The sequence below is a fragment of the Arabidopsis lyrata genome, assembly GCF_000004255.2.
Source record: "Arabidopsis lyrata subsp. lyrata unplaced genomic scaffold ARALYscaffold_2, whole genome shotgun sequence".
Lineage (NCBI taxonomy): Eukaryota > Viridiplantae > Streptophyta > Magnoliopsida > Brassicales > Brassicaceae > Arabidopsis > Arabidopsis lyrata.
In genome coordinates, this window is record NW_003302554.1 from 1,653,478 (window position 1) to 1,670,918 (window position 17,441).

Consider the following 17,441-nt stretch of genomic DNA (forward strand, 5'->3'; position numbering starts at 1 on the left):
TTTTGATCGTCGGCTTCTTCGGCTTGTAGTTTACATGCTTTACATAGGTAGAATCTGCAGCTAATGCTTCGTCAAGAGTTTTTCTATTGTCATACAAATTACAAATCCAAAGTTGGCTACATAGATGTTGGTTTCAGAAATTTAGGTAGACCTTCCTAAACTTCAAGGATGTCTTTCTAAACATTATGAAATCCTTCCTAAATTTTATAAATGTGTTTTTGAGTCTCTTTATTTATGGTTTGTAATGTATCAAAGATTACTCCATCAGTGAGGGGTAATGTACATACAAATTACAAATCCAAAGTTGGCCACATAGAGGTTGTTTTCAGAAATCTAGGTAGACTTTCATAAACTTCAATGACGGCTTTCTAAACATTCTGAAATCCTTCCTAAATTTTTTAAAATGTCTTTTTGAATCTCTTTATTTATGTTTTGTCAAAATATATCACATGTTACTCTATTAGTGAGGGATAATGTATCACAAACTCATCAATGTCCCAATTTTAAGAAGGTCTACCGAAATCTCAAAGAGTTCTTCCTAAATTATTTCATGTTTATATACATTTATTTCTATGCTATCTTTGAATGAATAGCTTGGCTTATTGGTTACCTGCTCTAGTACAAAAACCAATGCCTTGGGTTCAATTCCTTGTGAGGGTGTGTGTATACTTTTTTCTAATGAAGGCCTTCCTGAAATTCGAGAAATCCTTCCTAAATTTCTAGAGGAAGGATTTGATAAGCGTTTATTTGTTGATTTGAACTCATCTTCAACTAGCTTGTGTAGCTTGTCAAGCTTCTCCATAACTGACTCGCCTAAAGAAGATGGTCTCACTGCCTCCTTGTTAAAGAACAAATAAGATTTCATAGTAACTTCTTCCATCACAACTACAACTTCAAGTGATCCTCTTCTCCAATCTTCAGCTTTCATTTTGTAGCCTTTGCACAGAAGGTCGACTAGCAAACTCATTTCTAGATCATTTTCGTCTTCTGATGAGACTGTATCTTCAAGATCATCTGGTATTGAAGATAAGATGCAAATTACATTTAGCTGCACAAAATATAGAATGTTGAAGATATTAGTAAATAAGTTTTTAGGGAAGTCTTCATGAATTTTCAATAGTTATATCACTAACATCATATTTAGGAAGACCATCCCGAATTACTATAAATCCTCAGGAAGACCATCCTGAATTACTATAATTCTTTCCCGAATTAGTCTAAATAAGTTTTTAAGAAAGTTTTCATGAATTTTCAATAGTTATATCACCAACATCATATTTAGGAAGACCTTCCCGAATTACTATAAGTTCTTTCCGAATCAAGAAAACCTTCCCGGATTACTATAAATCCTTAGTGAGCAATGAAACCAGAATCACATTGTGAGAATCAATGAAACAAATTAATACACAACACCAAAGTCAAAACCACAAAACCAAAAAGAAATCAACAAAGACGTATATCTCCATTCTAGAATGCAAACTAAAACAACTCTATCAAACAAAGATAACAGACAATGACAACACAGAAACAAGTAAAAGTGATGAACTAATCTGATGCAAACTACGATTCACAAGCTATCTAAGAGAAGCTAAGGTTAACAAAAGAGAGCCTTAAATAGATGAATCTCTAATCAATTTGTGTTGCAGACTCATACAAAAAACACAACCATATACACGAACCATCTGTACCATTCTAGATAACATCTTATCATTCACCAACAAACGAAAATTGAAGAAAGATCACTTTCAATCCATAAGCATCATCAAATCAGTAAGTATACGCAGTTTAGCTAACAATTACCCACCTAAAACCTCAATTATTTCAAACACATTTGCCTTCTTGTTACAAGAAACCACAAAAAAAAAACGAAGAGTATTTGAAATCCCAATTTGATTCTTAAATTCAGATTAAGCAGGAGGTGATAAACAAACCAAACGTAATTTGACAGCCTTAAAACAACAAAAGCTGAAACAGTAAAATATTCACATAAATGGAAAACAGAACGAAGAGAAAATATCAGACAGGTTTCGTGGAGATAGTTTTTGTTGACAAACTAACATAATCATTGGAGACAAAATAGAAACATTGAGCAGTGAATGTGTCAAAAGTTTCCGATTTCATTTCATCACAAACAGATGAACAATAATTTCAATTGAACATAGACATGATACTCCTTTAAGAAGAGATCGAAGCAAAAAAATTCCAAATTTCATCAAGAAACTAACCAAGAACAAAAGTCAAAAGGCTAGGAGATAACACAGATCACAGAGAGATCATTACGTACCACACCAAGTACGTTGGTCGTTGGTCGTCGAGATCGGGAAGGCCAGAGATCGTTGGGTGCGACGGAGAGAAGTCTCTTTTTCAAATTGGGTGCGACAAAGAGAAGATGAGAGAAGGTCGGCGAGACTTTTGGGTGCGACGGAGGCGAGAATGAGGTTAGTCTCTTTCTCAAATTTTTTATTTTTTATTTTAATTAATGTTTAATTAAAACTTTTATGTGCTATTTTTGGAAGAAAAAATTTTTTTGGAGCCATTTTTGTTAATTGCCCTACATTTTTTTTTGAGCTAATTACGGAATTTAGCAAATATTCGCATAATCGGATATGTCAAATTCAACTCATGCATAAAGTCTATATTTTCATTTTAGAATTCTAATAAAAAAAATGCGTACAAAATCCATCATTCGTTATTTTCAAAATTGCTTACAGAATCAAATTTTCAAATATTTAGAAGTGTCAAACTTTATTTAACACATCTCATCATATAATCTTAACATGCTTTCAGTTATAAAGATCATCTCTTATTATCATATAATACATTACATTTAATCTCATGCCTGCTACAAATATTTTAAATATATCTGTTTAAAAAATCAAATTAGCGTATTTCTTACTTTGATCTTTTTTAATTATTAAATATTTATGATATTCTTTAAAAGATTAAGTTAAACTATTTTTAAATGTTCCAAATTAGAATATTTTAAAATTTTATTGTATTATATAAAATTATTAATTTCAAAAACAAATTTTATGAAATAAAAAATATATATTCAAATTGTTATAAGAATCATAACTCATTTAATGATATAAGAGCAACCCCAACGGGGGTATTTTAGTAGGTTTCTTGGATTTTAAATAATAAAAAGTAATAGAAATGGATGAAAGAGAAAGAGACAAAGTTCTAAAACAAGGATTTGTGGAAAGAGGTTGAGAAACTCAAGTGACAGATGGCATGATATAACTTGTCAATTTTGTTATTTATGATCAAAAATATAAAAAAATAAATTAATTCTATTAAAATAATTAAAATATTGTTTTTAAGAAACTGATAAGGATTTTGAACGTTGGAGTTGCTCTAATACATTATCTTTAACCCGCCAACTATTGTAATATTTTTAAATATATTGGTTTTGGAAAACCAAATTCGAGTAGCTGTAATTTTTAAATTTTTGACATATTAAATATTGATGATAATTTAAAAAAAAATATCAAGCAAAAATATTTTTAAATTTTCCAAATTGAAATATTTAAAATTTTATTGTATTATATAAAATTAAACATTTTCAAAAAAGAAATGTATGAAATTGAATATAGATATTCAAATTCTGACCTGTTAGTCAGTACAAATGAAAATGGGTCGGGTTAAAATCAGAAAATTGACCCGAAATTCTGAAATCGGATCTTTGAAATTTTTTTGGAATATAAATTCGAATTAAAAATGAAAAATAGAAATAAAATCAAATATTTATGGAAATCAAATAAAATCTGATTGTACTTATGGTAACTAATAATAAAAGCATATTCCGAACAATATTATACATTAATTACGTATAATAAATTTGTTCATATATTTTTGGGACTAATTCCATAACAATCAACGTTTTTGTAATTAATTTCGCTCATTTTAGCCAATTATCATTAATTGAAAGATATTTTATTTACTTCTAAAGATTTCTAGAAAATTTTTCACAAATAACCCATCTGTTTTATAAATTAAATTGATATTTTTATTTTGGTCGTATAAATTAAATAGATATTTTTATTTTGGTCGTGTAAATTAAATAGATATGAAATCCATGTAACTAATTTTAATTTAATTAGATTAAATCGAAATTATGATATTTTCATACCTATAGCTTACCAAAGAAGTTTAATTTTCAATTTATAAAGATTTATTGAATATGATTTTAGAATTATTCAACAAGATGATAAGTATTTATTAAATTTTGTGAATCATGAAAAATAATAATTAATTTTTAATCATTATACTTCATCTTTCAATCTCTCATCTAACAAATAAGATACATATTCTATTATTACTATGTCCAAACTTCATTTTGTTGTATGACTAAATAATATTCCCATTAGAACTGTCAAAGTGAGTTGATTCGTCCCGTTAAGTCCGTTTTGCGATAGACAAAAAATATTTTGACTTGTGTTAGTCGGTCCGCACGACCCGCGGATAACATATATGAAATACAAACCCGTCCCGCGAATGTATGCGGATTTGCGGGATTGTCCATGGATTTTGTTTAAATAATTTTAAAGTAACCAAAATTTAAAATACTACTAAAATAAAAATACTATTAAAATTTTGTTTAAATTACCACATGTTGAATAAATTATAATTTTATCAATAAATACTAATATGCGGGCTGATCCGCCAACCCGCAGATAAAAACCGATTAAACCTATGACCCACTGCGAATTAATCTATGTGGCCCGCTTATTTGCGGGTTTAATATATTTTCCCAAATCTGCCCCATAGTGAGATGATGTGGGCTCGACCCGCAGTTTTTGACCTATTTTGACTGCTCTAATTCCCATGAATCGTCTAATTTTAGAATTTTAAAAAACAAAATTCTATTTTGTAAATCATAATTAATACGATGGGTATATTTATAAACAATTTTACATTTTCTCTACAATTCGTTATTATGAATACTTATAAGTATACTACACGATTCGTTCTACTAAAAAAAACACACAATATTAAACGCAACGTATGTAAAACAATATTCTCTCGCGGTGGACCGCGGGTCCAATCCTAGTTAGGGTAACAATAAAAAAGGGAATCACAACACACAAAAGAGGAGTACTACTTGAATAACTTATTCCTACTACATCGACCGAGCATAGATGAATTTTGCTCTCTCTCTCAAATAAGCATTTTGAATGGGCCTTGTGAAAATAAAATATAAATTTGAGGCCTTTATAAGCTAATGAAGTTGATAAGAAGAAAAACATTTGGCCTTGTGCCGTCAGCAGAGCCCATAAACCGGCCTCACTTCTTGCCTTATATATAGGTTATAAAAATCTATTATTTGGTAATTAGATTTCTTTGTTACCATAACCATTTGCTCGCTCTACCTAAATTTCCAAAATTTAATATAAATAATTCAAGCGTCAACAATAGACGCTACACGCGAAGAATATTACGAGTAATATATAATTTGTGTGGAGCCCACCGTCACTATGCATGCATAGTAATTTATTTTTTTCTGCCTATATAAACGAACGAATTCGTTCGTTATAAATCACAATTCATACTTCAACAATAAGAAGTTATAAGAAATCTCTCTCCTCCTCTCATCTCTTTATTTTCAGTATCCCGATCCTTCTGCGGGTATAAATTCTTTCTCCATTATTTATATTTATATACACCATAAAATAAAGTAATTATTATAACACGTTATTAGCACGATCACTCTATGATCGCTGAAAAAAAAATACGGTATTATACCGGGCAATATGTCGCCTCGTTAAAATAAAAAATATGAGAAAAAAAAAAAGGGAGAAAAGAAAATTATATAAATAAATAAAAGAAACTATATGGTTGGCTGAGCCACCTGAAATTACTTCATGCACCATAATTAATTATTTTCTGTTAATGGTTGGCTGAGCCACCTGAAATTTTATTCACTGCTTTAAATATTTATTTCTGCTACCGGTCGGCTGAGCCGCCTTAATTTTATGCACTGCTTTAAATATTTATTTCTGTTGCCGGTCGGCTGAGCCGCCTTAATTTTATGCACTGCTTTAAATATTTATTTCTGCTATCGGTCGGCTGAGCCGCCACATATATATTTACTGTTTCTATGTGGATAATTCGTCACCATAATATCACTGTGAATTATTTGTTTATATTATGGTTTATTCACCTGTATAAATATTTTTATTTGAATCGATAATTTTTATCTGATTGATCTCTAATTTTTCAGATTAATTTTTGTTTAAATCTTTTTCGCCAACGGTCTCAAAGAAAAATTTCAAAATTTTTTCAAAAATTTCAAATCTTTCCAACGGCTAGGAATAGTATTTTTCAATCTATAAATACACTTATTTTCTCATTCATTTCATCAAAACAAAATTTTTTCATCTCTCTAAAAACTCTCTCCGAAAAAAAGAAGAAGAATTTTGAAGTTTTGAAGTTTTGAAGAATGTTTCGATTATTCTTAATATTTGTTTTTGGAATCATTATTATGTGTATTTATAATCTTTGCGTTGTAGATTTTACTCCGCAAGAATTTCGTTTGAACATTAGTTTATTTGTTTGTACGCTTTTTCTTTTTGTAATCGCTTGCATTATTAATGTAAACGGTTTATTTTAAATATGTTTTAAAATAAATTAAATAAAGATTTCTAATAATATTCCATGTTTTTATTTTAGAAAACAAATGGCAAACATTGAAAAGCTTAAGATCCAAGCGCTTCAAATCACTGGAGCAAATTACATAGCATGGACCACTGATGTGGAACTTCATTTAGATTCGCAGAATCTATTGGAGACGATAAAAGAGAAAAATGAATCACCTGCCAATGAAAAGGCAAAGGCGATAATTTTTCTAAGAAAGCATCTAGATGAAAATCTGATGCATGATTATGCAAATGTAAAAGACCCCGTGGAGTTGTGGAAAGCTTTAAAAAATAGGTTTGACAACCAGAAAGCAATAACTCTCCCACATGCCCTTGACGAATGGGCAAATTTGAGGTTCCTAGATTTTAACAAGGTAGCACAGTATAATTCTACCATGTTAAGAATCGTGGCTCAGTTGGAATACTGTGGTAAGAAAGTGAGCGAAGACGAAATGCTCAATAAAACCTACCTTACATTCCATAAGGAGCACTATGTTCTTGCAGAACAATACAGGAACTGCAAGTACAAAATGTTTTCCGAGCTGATTGTGGCGCTTATGATAGCAGAGAAGAATAATGAACTTCTCATCAAAAACCACAATGCTCGGCCTGCAGGAACCAAAGCATTCCCTGAAGTGAATGCAACGGATGTAAAAAATCCGGAGAAAAAGGATGTAAACTATCCCGAGAAAGGGAATCAATCATATCGGGGTCGTGGTGGTCGTTTTAATCGTGGGCGTGGAAGAAATTACAACTCACGTGGAAGGAGGTCGTTCAAATGGGTTCGTCCTCAAAATGATTCAAAAGGGAAGGAACACCAAGAAAATTCCACCCAGAAGAGTGAGAATGTGTGTTATAGATGTGGATCTAAGGGACATTGGGCCCGTACGTGTCGAACTCCTCCACATCTTTGTAAGTTGTACATGAATTCCACGAAAGGAAAAGGGAAAGAAGTCAATTTAGCAGAAAACTTCGAGGATACATCGTATCTCGATTCTCCCTCCTTTGCAAATGATTTGGATTAGACCGCTCATGCGGTTAACTAAAGAGCTTGTATTGAGACTGCTGAAATAGTCTCTAGTTATGCCATATATATAATATTATGCTTTTGTTATTTTGAAAAATAATGTTGTTTTAACAACAATTTAATATATAATTATTGTGTGTTTTCCTTTCATGAATAAAATTTACTTTCTTTTTATTGATGTTTATCTTAATCACAGAAATGGATGAAACAATTTCCAAGGAAATGGCTCAAGAAATTTGCATACCAGATAGTGGGACAACACACACTATTCTAAAGGACAAAAGATATTTCTCTAACTTAAAACTGACAAACATGATTGTCAATACAATATCAGGTCCTGTAGACGTGATTGAAGGAACTGGTATGGCCAACTTTATGTTGCCTAATGGAACCAAGTTTTCCATAAAAAATGCCTTGTATTCTCCAAAATCTAAAAGGAATTTGTTGAGTTTCAAAGACATATACCTTCAAGGATATGATACTCAGTCTGCAACTGAGAATGAAAAGAAGTATATGTACATAACTTCTGATAAATCGGGAAAAAGGCTTATATTGGAAAAATTTCCAAAACTTCCTTCAGGATTGCATTATACTCATATAAGTGCAATCGAATCGCATCTAGTGATTAAAAGAAATCCAGAAGATTTCACATTATGGCATGATCGCCTCGGTCATCCAGGCACCTCGATGATGCGAAAAATCATAGAGAGCTCACATGGACACCCATTGAAAATCCAGGAGATATATCATGGGAATAAAAAGACATGTGCTGCATGTTCTCTTGGAAAACTTATCATAAGGCCATCGCCAGCCAAAATTGATAAAGAATCACCAAAATTCCTTGAACGAATTCAAGGAGATATTTGTGGACCAATACATCCACCATGTGGACCATTCCACTATTTCATGGTATTAATTGACGCATCCAGCAGATGGTCACATGTTTGTCTATTATCATCTCGAAATATTGCATTTGCGAGATTTCTAACTCAAATAATCAAATTAAAAGCTCAGTTTTCTGATTACCCTATTAAGAGAGTTAGACTAGACAACGCTGGTGAATTCACATCCCAAGCATTCAATGATTATTGTATGGTAACAGGAATTGAAGTTGAACATCCTGTAGCTCATGTTCATACACAAAATGGCTTGGCGGAATCATTAATTAAACGTCTGCAATTGATTGCAAGACCATTGATCATGAGATCAAAACTTCCAACCTCTGTATGGGGACATGCCATTTTGCATGCAGAAGCACTCATTCGGATAAGACCAAGTGCATACCATAAATACTCCCCACTACAGTTAGCATTTGGTCGAGAACCAAATATATCCCATCTAAGAATTTTTGGTTGTGCAGTGTATGTGCCTATAGCACCACCACAACGTACAAAGATGGGACCACAAAGAAGGTTGGGAATATATATTGGCTGTGATTCTCCATCAATTATAAGATACCTAGAACCGCAGACTAGTGATGTCTTTACGGCACGATTTGCCGATTGTCACTTTGATGAGAAAGTATTCCCGGTTCTAGGGGGAGAAAATAAGCAAGTAGGGAAAGAAATCAAATGGTGTGTACCATCCCTGTTACACCTTGATCCTCCTACAAAACAGTCAGAAATAGAAGTTCGACGAATTGTGCATTTGCAAAGTATAGCAAATCAACTTCCCGATGCTTTTGCAGATACCAAAACGGTAACTAAATCATATATACCAGCTGCAAATGTCCCTGCTCGAATTGAAATTCCACAAGAAAGTGGAAAAGCAGATGATACACGTGAGTCTAAAACACGCTTGAAACGTGGTAGACCAGTTGGTGCTAAGGATAAAAATCCTAGAAAACGAAAGGAAGTTGAAAAGCATGATATTCCCAAAATAGCAGAAAGCATTTTGGAAGAAACAAATCATGAGTCTAATGACAATGATGAGCATCATGAGCCTGAAGGAAATCATGAGATTTCTATCAACTATATCCATAATGGAAAGATCTGGGATCGAAATAAAATGGATGAAGTTGATGACGTTTTCTCATACCTTTTGTCAAAGGAAATTAATGAGGAAAACGAGGATCCAGAACCAAAGTCGGTATATGAATGTCAAAAGAGACATGACTGGATAAAATGGAAAGATGCAATACAAGTCGAACTTGATTCGCTCAATAAGCGAAATGTATTCGGACCTATCGTACTCACACCTGAAGATGTGAGACCGGTTGGATACAAGTGGGTTTTCGTTAGAAAACGAAATGAGGAAAATGAGATTACGAGATACAAGGCTCGTCTCGTAGCTCAAGGATTTTCTCAAAGACCCGGGATTGATTATGAGGAAACATATTCCCCCGTTATGGATGCAATAACGTTTAGATTCTTGATGAGTCTAGCGGCTGATAAAAATTTAGAAATGCGTCTCATGGATGTTGTTACAGCATATTTGTATGGATCATTAGATACAGATATCTATATGAGAGTTCCCGACGGGTTTAATATGCCAGAAGCATTGAAATCTAAACCCAAAGAGTTATGTGCAATAAAGTTGCAAAGATTATTATATGGGTTAAAGCAATCTGGGCGAATGTGGTATAATCGTCTCAGTGAACATTTAACGAAAGAAGGATACGTGAACGATCCTATATGCCCATGTGTTTTCATCAAGAAAACAAAATCCGGATTTGTGATAATCGCGGTATATGTTGATGATCTAAATATAATTGGGACTCAAGATGAAATACAGAAAGCAACAAACTATTTAAAAGGGGAATTCGAGATGAAAGATCTCGGACAAACAAAGTTTTGTCTTGGCCTACAAATTGAACATTCCCAAAAGGGTATATTTGTGCACCAATCCACGTATACTAAAAGAGTGCTAAAACGATTCAACATGGATAAGGCAACTCCTCTGAGTACTCCTATGGTCGTTAGATCACTTAACGTTGAGAGTGATCCATTTCGACCGCATGAGGAGAATGAAGAGATACTCGGTCCTGAAGTACCGTATCTAAGTGCAATTGGAGCTCTTATGTATCTTGCAAATTGCACTCGACCTGATATATCATTTTCAGTCAATCTTTTGGCTAGATTTAGTTCATCTCCTACACGAAGACAATGGAACGGAATTAAACATGTCTTTCGTTATCTTCAAGGGACTACTGATTTAGGGTTATTTTATCCTAAAAATATAAATGGTCAAATGATTGGTTTTGCAGATGCAGGATATTTATCAGATCCACACAAAGCTCGATCCCAAACAGGATACGTATTCACGATTGGAGGTACTGCTATATCATGGCGTTCTCAGAAGCAGACACTTGTAGCTACTTCTTCAAATCATGCTGAAATCATCGCACTCCATGAAGCGAGTAGAGAATGTGTGTGGCTACGATCAATAAGTCGACACATTCAAACGAGTAGTGGAATTCGTCTGAATACGGAGCCAACTATCTTGTATGAAGACAATGCTGCATGTGTTGCTCAGACAAAGGAAGGATATATCAAAAGCGATAGAACCAAACATATCCCTCCAAAGTTCTTTTCATACACCCAAGAGCTCGTGAAGAATAAAGACATTGAAGTAAGATATGTCCGATCATCCGAGAATTCTGCGGATCTCTTCACGAAATCATTACCCACCTCTATATTCAGGAAACATGTTCATAACATTGGAATGCGTCGTCAACAAGACTTGTAAGTTATGATCCTGATCATTCGAGGGGGAGCTTGCGCGGTTGTACTCTTTTTACCTACTATGGTTTTTCCCACCGGGTTTTCCTAGAAAGGTTTTTAACGAGACAACAGAAGATATTACGCAAGAGACATAGTGACACTGGCCTCCAAGGGGGAGTATTACAAAAGTCAAAAAAGAAAATATCAACAATATCAAGCGTCAACAATAGACGCTACACGCGAAGAATATTACGAGTAATATATAATTTGTGTGGAGCCCACCGTCACTATGCATGCATAGTAATTTACTTTTTTCTGCCTATATAAACGAACGAATTCGTTCGTTGTAAATCACAATTCATACTTCAACAATAAGAAGTTATAAGAAATCTCTCTCCTCCTCTCATCTCTTTATTTTCAGTATCCCGATCCTTCTGCGGGTATAAATTCTTTCTCCATTATTTATATTTATATACACCATAAAATAAAGTAATTATTATAACAATTCCTACTACATCGACCGAGCATAGATGAATTTTGCTCTCTCTCTCAAATAAGCATTTTGAATGGGCCTTGTGAAAATAAAATATAAATTTGAGGCCTTTATAAGCTAATGAAGTTGATAAGAAGAAAAACATTTGGCCTTGTGCCGTCAGCAGAGCCCATAAACCGGCCTCACTTCTTGCCTTATATATAGGTTATAAAAATCTATTATTTGGTAATTAGATTTCTTTGTTACCATAACCATTTGCTCGCTCTACCTAAATTTCCAAAATTTAATATAAATAATTCAAGTTTTCTCTGAGTCCAATTACAGAAGGGAATATATAATCAGTGTGAACAAGAAAAAACAACTGAATTATGGAAATACAAATCTAGGAATCTACAACCTAAAATATTTTTGTTTTAATAGAAATAAGAAAGTGTTTTGCTTATAGCATTGACCGAAATGGAGAAACCATTGTATGGTTCGTATTCTTATGAATTGATCAATTGAACTATTGAAGTATGTCTTTGAGTTTTTTTTTTTTTTTCGCCAGTATATCTTCGAGTTATAAAAAATGAAAAAGGATAGAAACGATCGAAGTGAACATATTACATATCTAACATAAAAAAATATTTGCTAAATTTGCCCACTAACACAAAAATAACCACTAATCCTCAATCTCTCTCTCTCTAAAAAAAATAAAGAGAATCACTTCTCGCTCCTGATGGTAAGATTTCTTCTGTAACTCGTATAACCTATACATATAGACCTGAGTCTGATACATATGTGTTGATTACATCTCTAACCATGAATCTCTTGTCTTTCTAAGATTACTTCTTTTGTGGATATTTGTGGTTAATCATCATAGAAATCTCCGATAAAATTACTACTTAATGATCAAAATCATTTTGTTTTGTTAGTGTCATGAAAGTTGCATGTTTAGCATAGAGGCATAATAAGAAAAATTAAATCTCTCTGTCAATCTATGTGAATGATCAATGAGGAAGGTTTTGCAAAGATTTTTGGATTGAGAACCTTTGAAAATCTGAGTAAATAGACTTTTCAACAATGATTGATGGTTTTGGTTACTTCTAAAATCACCTGATAATAAGTCTTCGTCAAAATTGTTATTTGATTATAATTTTTTGATATTGGTTCTGTTCAACACCATTCATAGTTATTTATATTTTTCATGTTAGAAGTTATGCAGCTAAAGATTATGTGTATGCATTTTAATAGCTAGTTTTCTTTTGTAAATTAAGTCATTTGGAATCTGTAAAGGACCGAATCTCGGGTTTAAGCTTGATTCTCTGTTTGAATTTATGTGGCATTGTCACAATTCTTACGATTTAGTTGATGTTTTGAGTATCCATCTTTGATTGCATTTGATAGAGGGGCGTGCCATGGAGTAAATAAGACAAGAAGTGTTGTAATGTATCTCCACGGTTTGTCCAACGACGATATTTCGTGTAAGAAACGTTTTGAATCGTATGAAGAAAGTTCTAAGAAGAATCAAATCAGAATGGTAACTCTTTTTGGGCAGCAGGTAAAGATTTTAAACTCGTATTTGATCAGTTTCTTAAAGAAAATTGAATACCATATAATATTTTTAATCTTTTTGTTCCCTTTGATGCTTGTTGCTTTTGTTCTTAATTTAAAATAGCAAAAATACATGTTCATCAGCTTTCATTTTCAGGTGTATACCGCGAAAGGCGAAAGCTTTGTTTCGGGTATTGAGCAGGTGAATAGAAACTGCCTTAATCCACTGATGAAAGATTGTGATCTTTTACTTCTCGAAAATCATGAAAGCGTCGAATGCCGAGAATTCCACAGCATTGGTTGTTCCCAAGATACCATATGGATTGAAGCATATGGCACAAATATGTTTGGCAAGAAAAGTGAGAAAGTGAATATCTCAGATGGATCAGGTTTGCTGGATCTTAATAAATCCCCGGCTTATGAGCCGGTTTCCAATGACTATCAATGCGGTTTAAATGGTGTCCATGAAAAAGATTGGGCAGCATCTCCAGCTTCATGTTGCACCGCAGAAAACAGTTCAAAGATTGAAGGTGAAGATTCGTGTGAAGTAATTCAAATGGCAGCTGAATGTTTAGTCCACATTTCAGCGGTTACTCTCAATCAAAGTCAGGATCAAGAAATTCTTAATAATCACAAGATGGGTGTCCAAGAACCGGGTCGATCTTGCGATTCATTTGAGCTACACACTTTAGGAATAAGAGAAACTATCCCTGAAGAGCTCTGTTGTGTATCATCAAAGGCCATAGATAACTTCAGTAACAAGAAAGAGTTTGGAGTCAAGCTGAGAAGAGGGAGGAGAATGAAGAATTTCCAAAAAGAGATACTCCTGGAACTTGTATCGCTCTCTAGACATGAGATCCGAGAAGATATAAACCTCTTAGAGACTATTTTGAGATCGAGAGATTACAAGAAGATGCAGGGGAAGAATACTAAAGATGGAAAATGTAGACCAAACCGGAGAAACAACAAAGGTTTGACTCAAAGGTATGTAGGTAAAATGAGGAGACAATCCGGATGACAAAATTCCCGGTGTTTGCGGTTTTATAGACATTGCTCTAGCTCCATTTGTTTAGCTTTAACACATAGCAGTTATCAAAATGATTGATTGAAGTTAGAGGAACTTTTTGAGTCTATGATCTTCAAAGATTAGTTGGTTATTTAAAATTCTTTAAAGATTCGTTAGGATGATTCCGTAAATTATTTCATGGGCCTAAATGGGCCTAACAGGCCTAAAGATTATTGTTTTTGGCATCAACAGGCCTAAAGATTATGCTTCTGCTATTTCTTCAATTTCGCATCCAATGTACTTCATAGTTTCATGATTTCATTTTCAATTTTTACTCTTTTGGTCTCTCTTTTTTTTTTTTTTCACTTTACATCTTTTACAAATGCTTTTTTTTATTGGGAATCACTTTGCACTGATTATTCTTTCTTTTGGACTACTCTCATCTCTCAGTTAAAATTTTGAAATTATTTAATTTATATTAACAAAAAGCTACAAAATTTGAAATTTTCCGATTATAGCTTTCACTTTAAGGAAGTAGTCGTGTAAGTAACGTAAAGAGATTTTAGTGAATCAAATATTTTACCATAGATGGAACGAAATTGAATGTAAGAATCAAAACCCAACCGTAAAAAATTAATACTAACAATTGACTATGTAATAAAATCTATTAATGGCATTGTAAAAGCCAACGCAACAAAATATTCAGTATTTACGGCCGCATTTAATAAGAAAATCTTTTACTAGTTGGGAAAGAAAGAAAGAAAATCTACTAATTACCATTTTTTCTTGTCAACAAAATTAATTAACATTTTTTTTTAACACTTAACTGCATTGATTAATTATTAAAGAGATCCCGATTACAGAATTAATTACCATTTATCAACACAATTTTCTACCAATTATACATTGGAAATATATAAAAAATCCCTAAACATTAGGGGAAAATTGTGTTGATAAATGAAATTACAATGTCAAAAGTTAGAAATAAAAATAAAATAAAATAAGTTTTTTTTTTTTTTTGGGAATTTTTACAAACGGTAGATTATGAGAAAACAAGGCAACACCGCACGTGTATCAAACACGAGCAACTCGCCGTCGTCACCACTCACTGAGTCAAACCGTGACCTCAAATCCGAGTCATACCTTAACTCGTTTTGCTTCGTGACCCGACCCGCTATCACCCGACAAACCAACATTGCCTTCCTCCCTTTCCCACCGCCGGCCTTCTCATTTGCCATACTACTTCCGGCGAACGTGTAAATCGACGCGCCAACGCCTTTTCCTCCTAAAATACCCCACGCGCCTCCACCGCCGCCGTAACTCGGACCCAAACAGTAAAACCTCATCGTCTCGTTCCCGTCGGCTACGGAACGCGCGTTCTCTTCACGTGCTTTCCCCACGCTCCTAGCTTTCACAGCTTCACGATACTCCTCGAACCGGGTCAAAGTCTTAGACCCGTTTTGCACTTTGAAAATCATTTCTACCCGACCCGAAAACGGTTTCGGACCCCAACTCGTCTGGAAAATAATCTCCACCACATTACGCGACTGATGACCTTCCGCGAGCTCCGTTAACGTCGGTAGAAACGGGTCACGATCACGAGCTCCGGTTGATCGGATCCGGGTTGAAGGAGATAAAACCGGGTCGGGTTCTCGTTTATCGGGTTTTGATTTGGGTTTCTTCGGTTTTGGTTTGGTTTTTTTGGTTTCGATCACATCTTTGAGACTCTGTGTGCTTCTTCTGCAACTGTAACTTGACATGAGATGTTTCGGACTCGGGTTCGGATTCGGGTTAGGGTTTTTAATCGGATTGTAAACATCATCGAAAGCTTTAGATTTGCATTGTAACGATTTGACCCACCCGCTTGCCATAATCAAGATCCGGAACCAAAGCTCTCTGTTTTTTTTGTTTCTTTCCCTCTCTCTTTAAAAACTTGGAAAAGAAACAGAAGCAGAAGAAGAAAGTAACATGGCGCGATGATGATGATGAATATTAAAAGTGTACGTCGGAACTTGGGAGTGTAAATTACGATATTACCTTTTATTTTAAAATAAAAGTTCATATTTAAAATGGGTAATTCTGTCTTTTATTGGTATTGTGTTTTTTTTTTTCCTTTTGTGTTGTTAGTTAGTTGTATCAAAAATGGAAAGGAAATAGTTTTATTTTACTTTCATATATATTAATTTTTTTTGTTAAAGATGCAAGTTGGTAAATGATTTGCAAAAAAAAATAAAAATCTTTGGTCCAAATTTTTGCAAACAACTTAGTTTTTTTACAAATAGTTTTATTTTTACAACAGTAATTTTTGTTATTGATTTATTTAAGATGATTCTACGATGTGAGCATTCCTTCATATCACTTTTGACTTCTTGATTTTAAGTTTTTCAAAAGTATTATAAGAATGAAAATTTTGATTTTTGATTTTATTATGTAAGGTAATGCAGAGAAACAAGACGGAAATAAATGTAAAAGGAAGAAAATTGACAGCCGGGTTTTATTGTTTTTATTTTGGTACAGTCTTGTGATTCTTGTCCTTATATCATAAATGGATCACAAAAGAACACGAATAACATTTTTTAAAATTACGTCAACTTTGTAACTCTATTTGTTTTTATCTCAACAATAGAATTTCACATGTAATGTCTATTCAAGTCAATTATGATATCTGGATCTCTTAGTCGATGACAAAAATATTTCGAAATCAATGTAAGTTTAAACACTATCATACAAAATATATTCTTTTTTTTTTTTTGAGCAAAACAAAATATATTCAATACAAAAAAAAAATACCGTTTTCTAAAGATGCGCATATCTATTTATATTTTTGATTGATATTTATAAAAATGCGAAGTATTCTACTTGTCATAATTTAAGCTAGTGAACTAAAACAAATTATTCGTCCTTGATGTATTTCTGATTTTCTATACCATTGAATTTAGCAAGAATCATAATTTGTTGTCGTCTTTGAATCAATCATTGGTCAATGGTAGCTTGTTAATTAGTAACTTTTAACTAATACACCAAAATATCATAAGAATAACAGATCCGAAGATGAGAGAAAAAGTGTTGAAAATAGTGAAGA

General features: G+C 33.1%; 2 protein-coding genes and 1 long non-coding RNA gene across 3 annotated transcripts; 1 reads left to right on the plus strand and 2 right to left on the minus strand.

The window, feature by feature from the left end:
* Positions 1-476: 476 nt before the first annotated feature.
* LOC9324083 lies at positions 477-2,443 on the minus strand. The gene is made up of 2 exons (XR_002333819.1): positions 2,285-2,443; positions 477-1,048 (listed from the first exon to the last, which is right to left on the minus strand). It is a non-coding gene; the product is annotated as an uncharacterized LOC9324083 (long non-coding RNA).
* A 10,359-nt stretch (positions 2,444-12,802) lies between these two features.
* On the plus strand, positions 12,803-14,550 carry LOC9324084. Its single transcript, XM_002886419.2, has 2 exons — positions 12,803-13,360; positions 13,511-14,550. Exons 1-2 carry the CDS (start codon positions 13,247-13,249, stop codon positions 14,369-14,371), a joined length of 975 nt encoding a protein of 324 aa, XP_002886465.1. The 5' UTR covers positions 12,803-13,246; the 3' UTR covers positions 14,372-14,550.
* A 617-nt stretch (positions 14,551-15,167) lies between these two features.
* LOC9322532 lies at positions 15,168-16,579 on the minus strand. The gene has a single exon (XM_021010261.1). The coding sequence runs from the start codon at positions 16,228-16,230 to the stop codon at positions 15,388-15,390; it is 843 nt and encodes a 280-aa protein (XP_020865920.1). The 5' UTR covers positions 16,231-16,579; the 3' UTR covers positions 15,168-15,387.
* Positions 16,580-17,441: the final 862 nt, after the last annotated feature.

Bases quoted from the DNA above. Each gene is read 5' to 3' on its own strand.
- LOC9324084 (XM_002886419.2), top strand. From the start codon at position 13,247: ATGTATCTCCACGGTTTGTCCAACGACGATATTTCGTGTAAGAAACGT. The intron at 13,361-13,510 runs GTAAAGATTTTA...TTTCATTTTCAG, and splicing joins TAACTCTTTTTGGGCAGCAG to GTGTATACCGCGAAAGGCGA.
- LOC9322532 (XM_021010261.1), bottom strand. From the start codon at position 16,230: ATGGCAAGCGGGTGGGTCAAATCGTTACAATGCAAATCTAAAGCTTTC.